This window comes from Rhamphochromis longiceps, linkage group LG20 (genome assembly GCF_057381845.1).
Source record: "Rhamphochromis longiceps isolate RC_006_pf linkage group LG20, R_longiceps_female_GT1.1, whole genome shotgun sequence".
Classification (NCBI taxonomy): domain Eukaryota; kingdom Metazoa; phylum Chordata; class Actinopteri; order Cichliformes; family Cichlidae; genus Rhamphochromis; species Rhamphochromis longiceps.
This window is the reverse complement of record NC_140576.1, coordinates 12806952-12826340: the sequence shown is the minus strand read 5'-3', so window position 1 is coordinate 12826340 and position 19389 is coordinate 12806952. Positions and strand designations below refer to the sequence as shown.

General features: G+C 41.0%; 1 protein-coding gene, 1 long non-coding RNA gene and 1 pseudogene across 3 annotated transcripts; 2 read left to right on the top strand and 1 right to left on the bottom strand.

Annotated features, from left to right (window-relative positions):
• Positions 1 to 66: 66 nt before the first annotated feature.
• Positions 67 to 4552, bottom strand: LOC146645056 (uncharacterized). Its single transcript, XM_085393137.1, has 4 exons — positions 4385 to 4552; positions 1605 to 1799; positions 1440 to 1516; positions 67 to 1183 (listed from the first exon to the last, which is right to left on the bottom strand). The coding sequence occupies exons 1-4, from the start codon at positions 4412 to 4414 to the stop codon at positions 208 to 210; spliced, it is 1278 nt and encodes a 425-aa protein (XP_085249263.1). The 5' UTR covers positions 4415 to 4552; the 3' UTR covers positions 67 to 207.
• Positions 4553 to 4701: 149 nt separating this feature from the next.
• LOC146645055 (tonsoku-like protein) lies at positions 4702 to 13683 on the top strand (annotated as a pseudogene). Its single transcript, XR_014908998.1, has 6 exons — positions 4702 to 4836; positions 4973 to 5129; positions 11568 to 11876; positions 12063 to 12234; positions 12331 to 12506; positions 12591 to 13683. The product of XR_014908998.1 is annotated as a tonsoku-like protein (transcript).
• Positions 13684 to 15213: 1530 nt separating this feature from the next.
• On the top strand, positions 15214 to 18211 carry LOC146645054 (uncharacterized). Its single transcript, XR_014908999.1, has 2 exons — positions 15214 to 16141; positions 16286 to 18211. It is a non-coding gene; the product is annotated as an uncharacterized LOC146645054 (long non-coding RNA).
• The last annotated feature ends 1178 nt before the right edge of the window (positions 18212 to 19389 follow it).

Sequence of the window (19389 nt, the reverse complement as noted above, 5' to 3'; positions counted from 1 at the left end):
GTAAATAAGTTCTGCACAAATTCAACGTTTTAATGTGTGTTTTTAAAAATTAAATTGATGCCATTGCTTAAATAACAGTTTATTGATGTCACATAAAAGTAACATGTAACAACAAAAGAATTCATGAAATATATTGAAAATAAAACATCAGTTATTTTGTTCCAGCCAGCCTGAAGGATCTGTTTTTCTTTTTGCTGTTTTCACTGTTCATTTTTTCAAACACAGGTATCTTGGCATATATATGTAAAAAAAGAAATAGTCTGCCTTTTCTCTGATTGCATTGTGCACATCTATATCCATGTATATTCTTTGCACTAGGTAGTCCTCTTGTGCCCACACAACAAAGTCACACCACTGCATCCCACTGATGAGCAGTTGTCCTTGCACTTGCCAGTAATATGCGTGGCTCTTTTTTAGTTTAGGGGTACCACATTCCATCTGCACATATTTGCAGTCAATAAAGTTTTGTACATTGGGACATTTGAATTCGACGAAGCCAAACTGGGGGTATTCATTGGGGTCAAAAACAACACCATCAGGAGATGCAGCAAGCCAGGGGGCAATGGGGTGAATGACCAGACCACAGGGTGAGTAGTTAACATTCATTAGCCTACTATACTCTGCTGCTATTACAGGCTCCATCTCAGTTCCTCTCCTCATGTCTGCTGTCTGCCTTGTTCCCTTCAATATACGCTCTGCTAGTGACTCGGCCGAGCTCTGGCCTCTGACGTGACACACCTCCCGAAACCTAGAGGCAGTCACTCTGGGCCTGCGGAGCTGATGCCACTCAGACGAAGAGCTTTGCTCACGTGTAGCTTCCTCTATTTTGTGAGCCATTTCCAGAGTTACAGACAAGCTTTTCAGATGCAGAAGCTCTTCTTCTGAGCACACAAACACACAATCTGATGGCAAGATGTCATACCCCTCCAGAGGCAAGTGCGGTGTTGGTGGTGCATCGCGGTGTAGTGTGATGTACCGGGTTGTCAAAACCGGCTGCTGATATGACAGAACACTGCCCTCCTGCACCAGCCCAAAGGCACTTTCCACAAGGGGCTTGTCAGGTCTCATGTTCATTGTGGTCACAAGTGGCCTGTCCTCAATATTAAATTTTGCATATGCCTCCGTTATTCTGAACAAGCAGGGATCTGGTAACGGACCCACCATGCCTCTGTAGAAGCCACTCCTAAAGAAAACATCAATGACAATAATGTAAGGGAGAAGGTTATTATACTGAACAACAACTAAACTAAAAACTAAAAGGTGTAAAACAGTGGTGCATAAGTTAGAGACTGGGATGTATATGTACATGACTGAGTTAGCCGTCTTCAGAAAGTGTAATGTTGTATGTAAATTAATACCTATTCTGACACATGTATGTATGAAAAAAATAGCAACATACATTTGTAACACATGAAACCAAATTTTACAAATGTAATTACCGTACTCCAGTCTGGGCCATTCTATTTGGTACCGGCTTAGTGAAGATCATGGAGTTGATGGGTCCTGGCTTCACACCCTAACAGAAGACACATTTACTATGGATGGTGTTGCTGTTCATATGTAAACATGGACTAATTCAAAAACATTAACCTCATTTAAATTACCACTGTCCGTGGCTTGTGCCATTGCTGTTCAGATTCCGTGCAGCTATGCACAGGGGGGACAACCGGCACTCTGAGTTGTGAGTAGTGTGCTGTTTGGAAGAGCAGTGCCACTGTGTGATTGCACATAACAGCGCCTGCCACACAGGAGCACTGGCTATGTGTCAGTATCACCGGCGATGAATCCAGAAGCTTAATCTAAGAAGAAAGAATGAAAATTAAAAATGTAACATCTTCATGGAAGAGCTGAACAGGAACATAGTTCAGTGTTATGGTTACGTACCCTCCTGAATGCTTAGTGTTTCCTTCTCTCCCTATTAAAACAACTTAACCATGCTTGATAACTGTAATAACTTAGATTGTGTATATTTGCAGTATTAACTTGTTGTCAAATGTTTCTGATCACCCAAACACACGTTGATTTAACTATCTGACTAGTCAAATTAGGAGTGATAAAGCAGGGAGACAAGGAAAACATTCAAGTTGATGGGCCTTTAGGAATGAACTTAACTAATGCTTAAATGAACTGAACCCCACAGAACGGGGATTAACAACTTTACACAGCTTCCTGCCTACACTTAGTCTGTGTGGTGCCTCACTCTTCCTCATCGACCTGTAGCACAGGTCTCTCACACCGACCTCCCCTGACAACCTGTCTTTATTGGACACTGAATAAAGATACAAGTACCATTAGCATTATTTCTGTATTACTCATTTCAGCATGTCTTAAACATATATATTTTACACTTAGCAAGAGTAGCATTAGGTAGTTAACTACCTCCATAGTTAGCCAACTATAGGGTTGCCAACCGTCCCTTAAAATACGGAATCGTCCCGTATTTCGAAACAAAAGTACACGTCCCGTATTGAGCTAATAAGGGACGCACTTTGTCCCGTAATACAGTGAGAATCAAAAGTAGTCTATAAATGTTAATGGAATTAACGCTTTGTTTGAAAACATAATTCCCAGCCCCTCTCCTGCTTTGTGACCAATGAGCTGACAGCACACTTATGACAATTCGAGTATGACAATTCAGATTACCGCTCATCTCATTGGTCGAGGAAAGGTCGCTTACGGAGAAAATACCGGAAGACAACAGATGACCACAACAAGAAGCATGGCCAACAGGGAAACAAACGCCGACTCTGCGGTGCAAGTCTCGGACGACAGTACACCTAAAGCTGGGCAAACACTGTGTGATTTTTTCAGTCACGTTATTCAGCTCCTGCTCAAACTGCACGATTGACTCGCAGGGGTTAGAAGTTGGTAGGTCACGATGCAGGGTCTCACACTATACCGCCCGATGCTCTGATGCGACCTGAGTGCTCACACTGTGCCTCCATAACACGAAGGTTATAACAGAAAATCTGTCGCGCTCTCTCTCTCTCCGTCTTACACTCACACAGACACACACACCACCACCATCAACTTTGCTAAATTGCTAATGAAAAACATGATCAGGCAGCTGTGATTGAGCAGCAGTGTAAATCCAACTGTTTTCACGGTTGTTGTGGTCGTGATAATTTTGTGATGCCACATCGAAAAGGCTCGGATGAGCTTTCCAAAGTTCTACAAGTTGTGCCTCCATCGCTTGTGTCCAGATCACACGCTGCACAGCCGTGCTGCTCCATCTTTTACACCAACGTTTACGTGTTTGCGCGCGAGCAGTGTGAGCGGCTGTGATGAGACCCTCACGAGCGATTGATGATCGGGAGCTGGTCGTGAGGTGTTAATCACTTCTCGTTACCCCACGTATACTACACGATGCACGATGAAGGCCAAAATCGGTCAAAAATCGGCTCAAAATGGGCCTAAAACCGCACAGTGTGAGCCCAGCTTTAGAGCAGCAATGTTTGTTCCCCTCAGAGAAAGGGAAGAATGGGAAAAGGAAAACACCTGGCTGGAAAAAGTTAATATGGGCATGTGCAATGAATATCAGCGCTATGTGGCCAGAAGTGTGATAATATAATTTATTTTGTGTAATAAACAACTGCAAGGATAGATGATTACAACAAATAGATGACTAATACATAAAAGTAATACATAGATGAATAATGATGATGAGTTAAGATGCGTAATCATGGGAACAAGCGGGTTTACAAACAGGAGCAGCTGATTAGCATTAGAAAAGCTGAAATAATATTTCAACTGAAGCCGATTGTACTAAATGCACTAAATGTGCACTGTTACAAGAATGTTTTTCTTTCTATTGTTTTCTATTATTTTAAGTTAAGCAGGACAGAGTTCTTTTAAAGAAAGATTTACTTATATTCTCAAAAGTTAAGCATGACAGGCTTCTGTTTAAGAAGGAGACCTGTTTTATTGTGTTAATGTTGTCATTTTGAGCTAAAAATAAATGGCTAAATGATCATTTGTTTCACATGTGTTCATATCACAAAGAATAAACATCTACTTAAATCAAATTCAAGTCAAAGGGTTAAAAAAATAATTTCACACACAAAAAAAGAGCTAGAAAATTCACCACACTGGGAAGGGTGAAGACAACTGGGTCGCCCGGCCCTGGCCACGAGGTGTCCCTTATTTATTTTTCAGGGAGTTGGCAACCCTAGCCAACTACCTAACGCTAATATAACAGTGTCTAACAACAAAAGTGACATTAGTTAAGAAAACCTCAACTATAGTTTAGGACGACATAAAACACCGTTTAAGAAAACATGTAATGTAGAGAACTGACATCAAATGAAGGACATAGCGGAGTAACGTAGTGTTTGCATTTGACGTTAGCTAGCGTTTCTTTGTCGGTTAATTTACGTTTTCTTACCTTCGTAGTTGTGTATATAAGATGCAGCATATAACTTAAATCCTTTATCTAATTTGCTGGCGGGGGTAGTCGTCACTCTGCAAATCCGATGAACATCGGTGATGTTCAATTTTGGGAGCTCTTGTAGGCATCGAGTGTAGAACGTCGCCATGGTTTAACCGCACCGGAAGCACTGGAGCAGGACTACATAGAACGCGGAAGTGTTAGTGCAAGTAGTCCATACTGCCCTCGTCAGGTCTCCTGATTTCTCTAGTACAGACTCTGCTTTGTCTTTCTACAAAGAGTTGATGACATTAAATACAGATGTTTTAACAGTGCTTGAATGTTTTATTTTGTTTACTCTAGCCTCCAACTCAAACTTTGGCTGCTCCTATGCCCACGTCACTTCCTCCACCAATCAGAATGAGGGTCCGGGTTCAGGAAGACGTCTTCCTGATCCCAGTTCCACAAAGGTCGGTGAAAACTTTTAAGTTTGAGCAGTATATAAAAATAAATCCCAATCTGATTGGTATAGTGTTTTTTTTTTGTTGTTGTTGTTGTTTTGTTTTTAATTTCTGTTTAATCGCCGGTCATTGCTCTGCATCCCAGTGAGGCCAACTCCTGCTCTGTGTCGTGGCTGTGTGAGCAGGCAGCTCAGCGTTACTACCAGAAATGTGGCCTCCTGCCTCGTCTCTCTCTGCAGAAAGAAGGCGCTCTGCTCTCCCCGCAGGACCAGCTACTGGCCGTCCTGCACACAAATGAAGAGGTGAGGTGACACTGAGGAGAGCCAGAAGTGACCATACTTGGACCACAGACAATTTAAAAGATGCTGAAGACTACCATGATTGGTTGATGAAGTCTGATCACGAGTGTTTAAGACAAATGTTGTCACTGTTGCTATCTTGGATTTTTTTTAAAAAAACCCACAGTGACAAGAGGATGGCTATGACTGTGAAACAGCTTGCATGTCAGCCAGTGAGCATACTCCTTTTCTTAGGCAAAGTATGACCCAAATTCATAAAATAGACTTTCTCATAGACACAGAGGTCTTTTTTAAATCACTGATAGAAGGAATGGAGGTTCTAGGTCCTTCCACAATGACTTCATCTTTCATTACCCAGATGAGGCGTGCAGGTTTTAGACTGTATGATTCTGGTAAGAAGGTGAAGGGCTGGTTATGTTAAGCTGCCTGAGAAACTACAATCTGAGAAACTGTAAAGATTAGAACCATTTCTATTACCAGACTGGATGCTGACTTGCTTTTGGAGCCAGCTTCCAGAAGACACTGAAGGAATCACAGTTTTTGGGATTGAATCCTTGGCTTCACTTTCCTGCACCAGTGCAGGATAACTGATGGGTTTGTATTGCAGGTTCTGGCTGAAGTTTGCTCGTGCACTCTCAGAAATAGAGGTATGAGAGAAGAACATTTTTGTACCTATAGGTACATTTTTTTAAAATGTTCCCTTAAAAGTATAATACTGGCCTTTAAAAGTCCAGAAATGCCCCTTTAAAGGTACAATTTAAAGTACAAATCTGTACCATTTTGACCTGTACTGCAGTGACAGTGGCAGAATGTGGTAATGGGTCAGCATGGGAAAATCTGGATGGGCCTGGTTAATTGTAAAATTCATATGAGATGTGAGTGTGCTCATAAAAGCTACATGTTATAATCAAATCTGTTGGTCCTCTCCTCTGTACGTAAATTATCCTATGATGCAAAGAATATCTGTAACCTACCTTTGTGTAAGTTATGTTAAATTATATTTAAAAAAAAAAACACACAATGACATGCAGGCACAACCAAATGATGTTAAAAAAAACTGGTCCATTTCCATTTTATTAAGTTCCAGTTATAATTTTTAATGTTTTAAATCTTGGTTGTAGCCTTCAAAAACGTGAAATCATATTACTGTTATGTTTGGCCATTTACTTTTTCGCTTTTACTACATCCTAGAATTGTTCATTAATTGGGAGGTTTTTATGGAATTTGCAACATCAAGTTAAACCGAGGTTCTTTGGAAGTTAAAATGTCAAGCAGATTTTTATGTTACGGTGACTACATTTTGTAAGTTACAAATATAGTTCGCCAAGACAGCATAACGGTTTCTAAACAACTGCGCATTAATACCACAATGTTGTATTTCCATGTATCAAGTTCGCAACGCGCATTAATCCCAAAGGCTGAAAAGCCAGCAGCGATGAGTGCTCCGCCTCCGCGCTGACTGACGTTGACGCAGAAAATGACTCTCAGGGGGTTATCGATGGAGGAGCTCCTTATAAAGTTGATGGAAGAAGGCATTGATGTGTCAGACGACGAGGCGCAAAGGTTTAGAGGTAAGTCGGGTGTGATTTTGTGTTGTTATAAAAATTACAACGTGTAATTTTACAGTAGAGTTAGCAAAAGTCCGAAGAGCTAGCTTTAACATGGGTGAATGCTAGCAGTTAGCTAAGTTTTAAACAAAGAAAGGTACAAATGTGGACTATTTAGACTGTTGGTGGAATCGTCAACGTCTGTCTTCCCGCCGTATTCCAGTGCTTTATCAATAAATAGTCACTAACCTTGTACAACAATGTAAAAAAATCAATAATTTCTCAAAACATGCTTGTATGTAAATATAGCTATTAACAAAAACGTTTTCTAAGCAAAATTTATCGCATCTAACTTGTTTCCCGCTCAAAGGGATTTTAAACAATGGAAGGTACACATTTGCACCATTCCACCTACTTAGTGGGATTTGGGATTTTCGAATCTGAGAGCTGTAAGCTCTGCGCAGGGACACTGTCTGCAACCCAAGAATTGTTAAGATGATTGGGGAAACAGCTAATGATTTTTTTTTTGTCTCTAAATCTGATTATTATTATTATTATTTTCTGTACTAGCTGATTAATCAATCTGTTTATTAGCTTTAGAATTTTTTGATCAAGGGTTAAAGCACTTTACATTTATCTCCAGTCTGTGTCTTTAAACATGTCAAAAGTTTAAATCCTCAATGTAAAATGTCATTCTTTTGTCTATTCTGCTCTTTTCATTTCCAGTTGTGTGATGAGGTTGATTTAATGCATCCCTGCCAAGACAACATCTGTCGCCGCTTTAGCAAAAACTTCACTGCTGTTCTTCAAATGACCAAGGATTTGCCACTGAAGAAGGTCTACATGGAGGGAGAATGCACTGGCTGAAGACATTACAGGTGCTAATTTGACCGCATACAAATAGTAAATTTTGTGACAATTCATTTGCTCTCTCTTCCAAAGATAATTGATGTACCTTAGGCTACGTTCACACTGCAGGTCTTAATGCTCAATTCCGATTTTTTGATCAAATCCGATTTTTTTGTCTCCTCGTTCACACTACAAATAAAATGCGACAGCAAACGCGCTCTAGTGTGAACGCTCAAAGCGGCCCGCATGCGCAAAAGAAGATGTCACACACAACGCGCTCTGTTTAGACCAAGAACAAACAGTATTGTTTGACTGATGGCCGTTAATATAAAGACTTCGGACTTTACGTTTCCCAATTTTTGCTTTAAGTTATTTTGTTATTTACATAATAATGTAAATAACCTAATAATGATCCTTATTGCTGTTTAAGAGAGGAGCGGTGCTTCAAAGGATAGCTGCAGATTTCTGTCAGAATCTGCAGATTATACAGTACAAATAAAATGTTTACGTTGTCTTCCCAACAGTTTCACTGACATCTACACTGGATGGCTAGGAAGCGTTCGCGATGTCTTCTCGGGCGCTGATAATTGGCTTCAGTCTTGTGTCGGTGACGTAAAAGGCGGATTTAATGCGACTTGACCGTTCAAACAGCAGTCGCTTTCTAAAACATCGGATATGTATCGGATTCAGTACCACATACGAAAGTGACCCAGATCGGATTTGAAAATATCGGATTTGCGCCGTTCACACTGTCATAGCATGATCGGATATGGGTCGCATAGGGTCAAAAAAATCGGATTTGATGCGCTTTCGCCTGCAGTGTGAACGTAGCCATAGTGTCATGTGAAGAGCATGTTAATGGGAATTTGCATGCTATCAAAATCTAATGAAGTGCATTTGCATCTGTATGACCTAGGAATTGACTTCAAGGGGGCACTTCTCTTGCCATCCATCTTCAAGGAGAAGATAGAAGATTTCATCATCCTTGGAGAGGTAAATGCATGATGCAATGCATAGCCTTTGGCCACAAGTTTCATTCTCGGTGTTTTGTTGGCATGGAGCTGAATTCAGCTGCGGTTCAGCATCACAGCTAAGCTAATGTAGGGGAAACACTGCTGTTAATCCACAGTGCTGCTGTGCTCTTGGGTTTTGTCTGGTGTTTATATAGATAGATAAACCTTTATTGTCCCCTTAGGGAAATTCTTCTTCACAGGTACTGTCACTGTCAGGGGTGATTGCTTTTGCCCTTGAATATTATGTCAAACTTTAGCAGCTTATCAAACACTACCACAACAGTCATTGGTCAAGAAGCTTTTTGTTTGGAGTAGGGGCCATGTTTACAGGTTATCAGAATAGACAGTTTTGTTTTGCTGCAAATAAAGAAGGTAATTTGAGGAATCTGTTGAAAATCCACTTGGCACATATTGCTTAAACATACTGTATACTAATGTTTTTCTTCCTCTTCTGCAGAATACTCCCACGAGTCCATACCCAACCATTCGAATGAAGGATAAGAGTTGGACAACTGCCCTCTTAAGACAGTTTCGCTGTGTTGTGACAGTTGAAGGAGTGGATGTTTGCTCGTGCCGCTCGCTGGATGAGGCCTACATCTCAGCATTCTCCACCTTCTTCGTGTTCAACATGACCTACCCTGCATACTTCAAGAAAACACTTGTCTTTCTTCAGAACTGCATTGTCAACATAGGAGACCAGGGAGACAAACCCCTGCCAGTAAGTGTCACCAGGGTACTTAACCAACTCTATTAAATATGCCCCCACCCAAGTGTCACTACCTTATTCACTACCCAAGGCTGATTTTGATGTATGGTCCTCTTCGCCCTTTGTGGTGTATGGGATATGAAAGCAAGCATCAATATTTCAAAAATCTAGCGAGTAAATGCAAAAACTTTGTAAACATCACTGCAACTCTTAACAATCGTCATCAAATGAAACAGTGCTGGGAGTTTTCTTCAGATAAGTTGCTTGTTGACTTTGAACATTCACTCAGCACAAGTGTCAGTGTGCCATTTTCATCTCTGCCAGGTGACTTACAGAATGCTCTGGAAATGAACAAAAGTTTTACAGATGTGCATTTTCAGGATAAAGTGCTTCAGTGTGTGTCTGCTATATCTGTCAGCAGTAGGGCTGGGCGATATGACCCAAAATTCATATCTCGATATTTTTTAGCTGGATGGCGATATAAGATATATATCTCAATTTTTTTTTTTTTTTTAAAGCCATAAGTTAAGAACAAAAAGAGAGTTCTTAGTCACACTGTGTCCCAGATGTCACACGGGCACTTTTATTTACATACAGCGTAGATGTACATGAAAAAATTACTCAAAAATAAATTCTCAGCATTTATTAAATAATCATGGTCCATAAATAAAAGAAAACTATGTTCTTTTTGTGCATAACAAAAAGCTCACAATTGTGCAGTCAAAATGTAAACTAACAGACGCTGAGCATAATAACAAAGACAGATTTCACAGCTGCACCACGTCTCTGAACAGGTGCCATTTGTGGTCCTTATACACACACAGTACGGTAATATTACGTTGAAGCACAGTATGTATCACTCCGCGAAGCTCCTCCTCGGTAGCCGTAATCATCCGACAATCCATCAAGCGGTGCAGCTCTGTAGCTTAGCAAAGTCATATTAAAACATTTTTTGACAGATTGCTGAGCGCTGTGTACCACATAAAATCGGTTCGCGGTCAGTAAGCACAACCAGAATTCATACATAGGGCGCACTGTCGAGTTTTGAGAAAATGAAAGGATTTTAGGCCGTGCAGCCCGGTTAGCGCGGTTAGCTCGCTAACACGTTGACGCCGTCCAGCCCCACGCACGGGGCGATCCGCGGTAACTCGCTAACGGAGATTTTCCGCTTTCATCTTGTCATTGCCTGCAGATGAAGCTATGGCGGAGGGGCAGTTGTGTTCAGTGAAGGAGAGGCGAGGCCGAGTAACGCAGCGTAGAGACAAAAGTGGACGAAAGAGAGGCAAACCTGCGGCTCCACAAGTATACTATATCGATATAAACGATATTGTCGCATCTTATATCTCGCATGAAAATATATCGATATTTTTAAAAAACTCGATATATCGCCCAGCCCTAGTCAGCAGTGTCAAATATGAACTTGAGGATGTTTTTGTAGTTGGCCATACACACACTGAAGCCATACCTATATTCCTTAAAATCAAGTATATTTTGAATGTTGATACTTGTTGGGTATTGTGTGGGAAACTGTTACTTCCTTGCACTTATGAATGTCATTTCCATGCTTACCAAGTTCAGTTGACAATGACTGGATCCTGTTCAATCCAGGAAATGAATTAGACTTTCAAGCTCTAGACACGTATTTAGTAGATGATAGGCTGTTTGTGTCCTTGAGGTATTCTGTGTGACGTGATTGCAAGCACATTTTCCATTGTGTTCAGGTGTTTAATGTCTTTATGTGATTTGTTTACTTTTTTTTTTTTTTTTTTTTTTTTTTTAAATGAATGTATTTTTCTTGACATGTCCTATGGCAATATACGAAAGTAATCAAGGATGTATTCCTGTGGTTGTTTAAATGCTTTGATGTGATTCTATTATCGAGAATAAATGGTTAAATAACCAAATATTTTGGAATATTGGGGGTACATTTTTGTCTCTTTAGGTACGAAATAGGTTGTCGCTGGGGGGGTACCCTCATAGGTACCCTACTGTACCCTTTTCAAGGGAACATTTCTGTACTATAGTTTCAAGGTACATTTATGTCTTAGGAAAGTACATGATTGTACTTCAGATGGTACAACTTCATAAGGTACAAAAATGTCCTTCAAAAAGGAACACCCCCAGCGACAAGCATTTGTACCCTTTTTGGTACACTTTGGTACCCCTATTTCTGAGAGTGTGGGGATCTCCCTCCTCTCCCTGAGCGATACAAGAAGGCCTGTCAAAGTCTGGCAGTGGGTGAGCAACACAGAGGAAATGCATTATAAAACGCACACAAGTGCATTTTTGTATTCTGTTATGAAGTACCATCTCTTTCTACCTGTAGATGAGAACAAGCGTGTCTCCCGGCTATGAGGTTCGGGACCGGGGTTCCTCCGTGTCAGGACTCCAAGTGTCTCGGTTTGGCCGCCTCTTCCCTCGGCCCGCTCCTCCGTGCCCTAAAACTTCAGGCCAGCCTCACGGAGCTGCGAATTTCTGGAAACCGTATGTCTGACGACCTTCTCCCTGAGCTGATTGCCACAACGCTCACATGCCTCGTCTGCAGCTGCTGGACATTTCTGCCAACTGCATTACAGGGGACAGCCTGGAGAAGGCTGTAAATGCTTTAAAGGGACAGAGTGCACCTGCATTCCCGGTAAGGGCCTCAGCTAGCCAATAGTGGCAGCTCTAGGTTTACCATCTAACCTGTATTTAAGTACCTCTGGTCTTAATAACTACCTTAGATCTTAATAACAAGCTAACCTGATTCGTATCAATGATATCTGTCAGAGAGAATTGGCTCTCGTGATCATTTGCTTTTTCTGCTCGTTTCCACTCAAAGTGCCTGGAGGAGCTGGACCTCAGTATGAACCCACTGGGGGACGGCGTGTCTGAGTCTCTGTCCTGTCTGCTGTCCTGCTGCCCTGTGCTAGCCAAGCGGTCTCTGCAGGCCTGCGGCCTCACTGCTCGTTTCCTTCAGCAGCATCGACTGCTGCTAGCCAGCGCGCTCACAGGTGACTCTAACAAGCAGCTGACTGAAGCCTTAAGCTTCACTGAACTCCCACCCATAAGCAAAACTGCAACTAACTTTACATCTTCTGAACGTTCAGGCACAGGCCATTTGAAAGCAGTGTGCCTGTCCCTCAATCCCCTAGGCTCCACCGGCTTTGAGCTGGTGTTAAAGACTCTGCCCCTCCACTGCCTCCCACACGTGGGCCTGTCAGCTGTCTGCAGAGGGCCTGCTGATTACCCGGCACTGGAACACCTCGCCAAAGTCCTGTCACAGGTGTGCATGCAAAAATCATGCAATGTCATTTATTGTCGAAAGATATAATTGTGCAATCAGGTTAAGACTTTTGTGTTTTTGCAGGACGAGTGCTCTCTGACCCACCTCAGCCTGGCTGCAAATGGGCTGACAGACAGCAGTGTAGCTACCTTGGCGAGGTGTGCGTGTGTGAGAGTCAAGACCTGGACAGTTTGTCAGAGCTGGTCCAGGATATCCGTCTTTGCTCTCAGGCCCTCAACAAGCTGGACCGACAGACCTTGAAGCAGAGCTGGGACAGGACTCAGTCACACGGACACTTTCTCTGCCACCTCTACTTGAGGGTGGCAGGTGTGTTCATAATAAATAATTAATAATGAATTATTAATTTCATAATAATTCATAATAAAAGTGGTCATTTTTATAAACATTTTGTTTAATGAGGCTACACCAAAAAGAAACAAGATAAAAACAAAATAAAGTGACATGGCGTCCACGACAGTCTGTGGATAGCTTGTGTTTTATGCATTTTTGTCTGCCTTATTTATACATGTAAAGCTCTGTATCTGTATAAAGAGTTTGTGTTAGTGTGTGAGAGGTTTTGTGTCACAATGGTCCTGTTTTGGAGGATTTGATTAAAAAAAACCAAACATAATTAAAGTAACCAACGATGCTATACGTTGACATCGTTCTTTCACTGTAAGACTCAGCAGGCTATGGTGAATAATCACAGCGATTTTCAGGTCTCTGAAGAAATCTATCTAGGAGCTATGACAGTGTAAAGACACCCTGCAATTTTAAATGTGTGGCGACATTTGAATGAGGCGCGTACCAGTAGAGGGAGCCAACGCACCACGAATGGTACACAGCCACAGATGCGCTTTGTGCAATGCAGGAGTGTCCGCAAAGAAATGTGGATAAGTTGTAAATCAAAAGCTAAAGAGCTCATTCTTGCACTGTTTTGATCAGAACACACGTGGGAATAATCAAGTGTTGAGAATTTGTAATTATAAAGTGAATTAGGGAAAGATATTAGATACTGCCACTGGCTAGATTTCAAAATGGGTCTCTCGTTCCCAAAGCGCGTTCTCTACGCCGCGGCCTGCCCTATAATATATTTCAAGCGTTTACCACAACTGAGAGGTGAAAACTGCCGTTTCTTCGTGTTACAAAATGTTCTGTAACTCCAAAAGTACACGGACTGTCGACATCATTCTTTCACTGTAACAATCAGCAGGCTTTAATAAAAAAGAGAAAAAAAATCAAGGCGGTTGTCAGGTCTCTAAAGAAAAATACATCTAGGAGATATGAGGAGTTGACAACACCTCTGTTACAGAATTTCAGCTGTCATTTTCACTCAAGTCTCCATAGACTTTGAATGTGGACATTTTTTAACTGTGTTGCTTCGAGGCCATTTGCGAGGAAACGGCAACTCCGACAATAATGACAGTGCTATTTTGTGAAAGGGTCTTGTAGTGGAGAGGGACGTAATGTCCTCCTGAGACCCAGAGAATAAGAAAAAACAGGGAGAAAATATTTTTGTTTTTTCTTTTTTCTTTTTTTTCTTTTTTCTTTTAAATGAATCAAGTGTTATTAAAATAACAATCTCATAAGATGAAGATCAGGGACCAACCCAGAAGTCACTGACACTTCACTAGCTGTAAACTATTGTTTTAGGAATAAGTGATGGCACTGAACTGTCTATTTCACAAAAGTCAATTTATTTAGGATATCTGAGGAAGTACTGATTTTATTTGGAGACACAAAGGAACATTTGGCACTTCCCTCATCTCACATCTGTTTCATTGTTGTACCCAATCATTCTACAACTGAAATGCCTTGGACTGCTAACCATTTCAGGCAAGTGGAGTGAACCATATTTTGCTAGACTCTCATCAGATTGGGGCTTCCTTTTATTGATCTTTGGAGAGAAGTCTTCATTACTGGTATTATTCAGGTCTTGTTCACATGTTTGTCCCAGGTTTCTCAGCCAAGAGGAGCTTAAACCCCAGATATTGTGAGTTCTTTTCACACATTGAGATCACTGATAACTCTCAGCAACGACGTGATCTCGTAGAAACAATTAGGTGTTATGGATTCAACTATAATTGCGACACTTATTTTTTTACTTTACTGGAAAAGATTTCTGCATTTTACCCATATTTTATTTTTAACTCAAAATCAAAATTCCAGATTCTACTACATGTTGGTTTTGCACCAGATAGGACGACAGATTTCAGGTGGCCCTGTGTCTTTCTCTATTACATCTGCCACTGCATCTCGATAATCTTCTCTGTGGCTTTTAGTGGGTCCTGACCCTCTCATATTTTGAAAAATCTATGTTTGAATCTCCCTTAATAATTGTGTTAAGAATTCTCTCCGCCTTTGTCAAAAGTTGGGTATTAGGAAAAAGTGAAATAAATATAAATATAAAGTCCCAATGTGTAGAGCACACATTAATAAATTAGTCATGTTCCCTGTGAAAGTAAATGAGCCTAATTCTTAAAGACCCCTGAAATTATTTACCAGATGTTTATTTTTTGAATAAAATAGAAATCTGAGTTTAACAAAACATTTTAATTGTAAATATCAAGCTTATCTTTCTTTCTTCCATAAAATGTGCTTGTGGGCACGCCAGCCATTTTGAAAAGGTGGGAAAAACAATTGGCAAGGCCACACCCCCACACATGGGATATAATTTTAAAGGTTCTGTTGTCCTCTCTAGGAAACATCAGGACTTAGAGGAGTGGCAAGTAGAGTATGAGAGCTACAAGCAAAAAACTAAATGTGTACTACAGTGCGCAAAAATGAATTACTGGGTCATCAGGGGGTCTTGAGGGACATTTATAAAACAAAAAATCCCACAAACCTTAAAAGTGCACTTGAAAAGCTCACACAAGAAGGTTAACCTAGCTTACCTAGAAGACCTCATCAGGGGGAGCACGCTCCCCCTCGTTGAAGAGCTCACCCACTTAACTCGCATCCCAAGAAAATAGCTAACCCCAGATAAGGCAGCGTGATGTATCCCGAGATAACAGGACTGGGACATCTAAATAAAGGTGTGAAACAATCGCCTTCAAAAGGTTATCAATTGACTTGAACCAAAATTAGGAACACTCGGTGCGGCAAGAGTTAATAGTTATTAGTCTCAACACCCAAGGATAATTAGAAGAGCATGACTGATATGATGGAACTGAGATTTTGTTACACTTAACTTTTGCAAAACACAAATAGAACTAAATTGAAACTAAGGACTTTCAGAAAAATAAAAACTAGACTAAACTAGCAAAGAATTGGTAAAAACTAATTACAACTGGCAAAAATTGAAAATCTGGAGTCGAAACTAAATAAAAGATAAAACCTAATGAAAATGGCGAAACGTTTAAAACTCTGGTGCAGAGATTGGCAAATCTGACCAGGAACGTTATAAAATGGATTGTCAGAACAGTCAGCGTTAAAGCCACATTTGACAGTCCATACTAGGATGGCATTGGACATCTCGGGGGTGGAAAGGGGTTGGTGTGACCAAGGTGTGGTTTGGCTTGTCGTATGTATATTTGAGATCATATGGCTCTGGATGGACCGGTTACCAGGGCATGGAAGGAGGACAGACTCATTAAAGGAGGAGAAGGAACTTGCTGGGATTGGAGATCCTCTGGGTGAGTGGTTGATTAAAAGCATGCATAAAATAGAAGTTATCTGTTGTTATTGATTGGTAATAGATTGATAATTGGCCACATTTACAGCTGTATTGACTTGTTGTGGACGTAGTCGACTTCAGGTTTAAACACTCTCATTAACAGGTTGAAAATAGTGATATTAAAGGAAGAGTATGCAGCGCCACCCTGTCAGACGCCAGTGATGGTGGAGCTCACTGATGAATCAGGTGAGCTGGATTCATGGCTGATTCAAAACTAAGATCCCCCTGCTGTGGTCAGTAAGGGGAGAAAAGGGGGAAATAAAATCAAGAATTAAAGAGGCATTTATAAACGTTTAGGTGTCAAGTGAAACGGGACAAAAGGGGGTGTTATACTGTTATTTTCAATGTCAGCATTATTATTGTATGAGAATCATGCAACAAGCATTGCATCAATGATCATTTATTGAAGCTTTTGACCTTATACTAACATTTGTGTTCCTGTGATTGTTATAACCTCTGATGAATCTTCTATTTACAGGTGTTAGGATAATGATATAATTTTTCATTGCAGGTGTAACCATGATCATTTTTATACATATTGCAACTTGTTGCTCATTGTAGAGTTGTGCTCAAGTTAATAAGGGTTAAAAGCTACAGTCAGCGCGAATGTCTGACTGATCTATTGAGGGGAAAGGCTTCGAGCATAGAAGGCCGCACGCGCTTACAAAACACTGATATCATGTTATTCTTTGTGATCTTTTCTTAAATTATGTCTTTAAGGTTAGTTTAAATAGTGGCAGTTAATTAAACGAGATTTATTAAAATATTAAATACCTGAGTCAGAACGTTACACGCGGATCACCTTAAGAGTCTGGGAAACTTTGTAGCTGCCTAACTTTTTTTTTTGAATGTTCTAGCTCCGTTGATTTGACACATTGGAATGTGTCAAAAAAGGGGGGGAAGGTTGAGCTTTAACATCAAACCAGGATTATTTGAACATTTTATAACTTCATTTGTGTCTTTAATAATTTAGGAATGGTAAAGCTTAAGCTAATAGCGGTCCGAGAAGACGGACCTTTTAGAGAATCAGTGAAAAAGCATAAACTATCACTTTCATGTTTAATCGTTACTCATTGAAATGAACTGAATAGCGTTTAGAAGATTTGTTAATTTTTTGTCTTTTGTTAAAAAGAGGGGTTTCAATAATTTTCAGACACACCTTGCAAATGTGCTTATAACGAGTTGGCACTCGGCCTTTTGAAGGTCAGAAGCTTCGTTCGGCGTGACTGTCCGGACTGATAAAGTGTAAGAAATGCCTTGAGTGCGGAGGGCTAAATGCAAACATGCTTACACACACATAAGATATGATTAGAATAAGTCCCTGGGACATTCTGAATGTTTTAGACCAATTCTGAATCACTAGAAGGTCAGTAGATAATAACATTAGATTATTAGGGTTAGGAAGAGAGGTGTTTTGGTTTTCTGTCTCTTACAGAGAAAGGAACAGACACCAGACGAGGTCACAGAGATGCGAGGATCCTCCGTAGCAGAGTCAGACACAGTGACTGCCGAGACATCAACTGGGTCCAAGGGTCATGGCGTTTGGGCTCCAGCTAGTCACCACAAAAGGATGGATCCCATAAACACAGCAATAACCATGAAGGGGTTGGCGGAAATCCGGGAACACCAGACCAACGAAGTTCGAGAGGCTTTTGGGCAAAAAGGGGGCACCTTCCTGTTCCTTTTTCTGGAGAATACACAGATCGTTGTTTGAAATTGGAGCAGAATAATCCCCTGATCTGTGTTACGACTGAAGGGTTGTCTAACCCCTAAGGTTGAAGAATTAAGAGCAGAGGATCACCCAACTGGACGACACTGGTAGCTGCAGCAATAAAATAAAGGTTAAGAGCTCTTCGGACAGAGGTTCTAGTCTACGTCTGAATGGTATAAGGGAACACCAAATAAAGCTGTGGGAGAACAGGGGAGTGTCATCTGGACCTGCTATCCTTGTAGTAATAGTTTGTCTTGCACCTGACTTGCGCAAACACAGAGGTCATCTTACATATGGTTTGCCCCTCAGGGGGACAAAGGACCTCAGGAGTGAGAAGAGATGAACCCGGCCACACTGGGCTACAGGGTGTTTGTGAGGTCATTATTCTAATGACCTCATCAGGGGGAATTGTAAAATTATGATATTATTTTATGCCATGTTATACCCCTAATTAAAGATTGTGAATTATTATGTAGTTTTAGTTTGCATTATTCTCCTGAATTAGAAGAAGCTGATAACTATTGCATTAGTTAAACTGATTTGCATTACATTAAATTGCTGACTTGTTGTGAATGAATGATATTGTTTTATGATGCATTATATTGCTGAGTTATAAGAAATACTGTTTGCAGAAGGTTATTGTCTAATTTGTCTGAGTAGAAGAGAACAGAGTGTGCTGGAGTTTTCTGCCCCATTTCAGCAGGAGCAGATGAACAGGGAGCCAAGGTCGTAGCTTAGGCGCTGTGTGAGAGAGACCATGTGAATGTTTAGGCTTTTTATGATAAGGTGGAGGCACCAGAGGTTATAAAAGTTTGAGCAATGCTCCACCATTTTGAGATTTTGAGGCTGTCTGCATCAGTGTCCATCTCCCACGTGTGTGATCATTAAATCATCGTTTGACTCAACCCGGCCGGACCAGTGTTGTTATTGTGGTTTTTTCTCTTGTCTCCATCCCCAATATTTTGAACCTTAACACAAGAAAAATACCTACATTTTGATGTATAATTTGTGTTAATGAAGGCAAAATTGAGCATTTGTTCGGACATGAAGAAGAGATTGAGAAAGCGACAATGCATGGTGTGTTTGGCGTCCATAGCAACCATAACAACCAATATTGATTGATGGAAGAGATTTTGAGACAGGGGTAAAAAAAAAAAAAAGGCAGAGAGAGCCCATTCTGTAGGCTCGCCTGTAGGCTTCTAGCAAGCGTAGCAAGTGAATTTCAGAGCCAGGGATTTTTTTTATTTTTTTTTTTTTGTGTCCCCAACATATGGTCCGCATGGGATTCGAACCACTGCCCTCTGTCCTCAATCTCTGCCATAGGGCCTGTCACGTTCCCATGAGCCACTCGGGCGGCCAGAATGACAGGGCAAAAGTGCTATATTTAAAGTGCACACCCGCGCAGCCGCACCCCAATTTTCGGCTCTTTTTCATTAGCTGGACACCAGGCCTTATCTAGTCAGCCGTTCCAACCACATCCCTGCCAATGTGTGCCT

Coding starts and splice junctions, on each gene's coding strand:
- LOC146645056 (XM_085393137.1), bottom strand. CDS start 4,414: ATGCTGCATCTTATATACACAACTACGAAG. Junction 1,800..4,384: donor TTATATACACAACTACGAAG/GTAAGAAAACGT, acceptor CTTTCTTCTTAG/ATTAAGCTTCTGGATTCATC. Junction 1,517..1,604: donor GGCACAAGCCACGGACAGTG/GTAATTTAAATG, acceptor GTCTTCTGTTAG/GGTGTGAAGCCAGGACCCAT.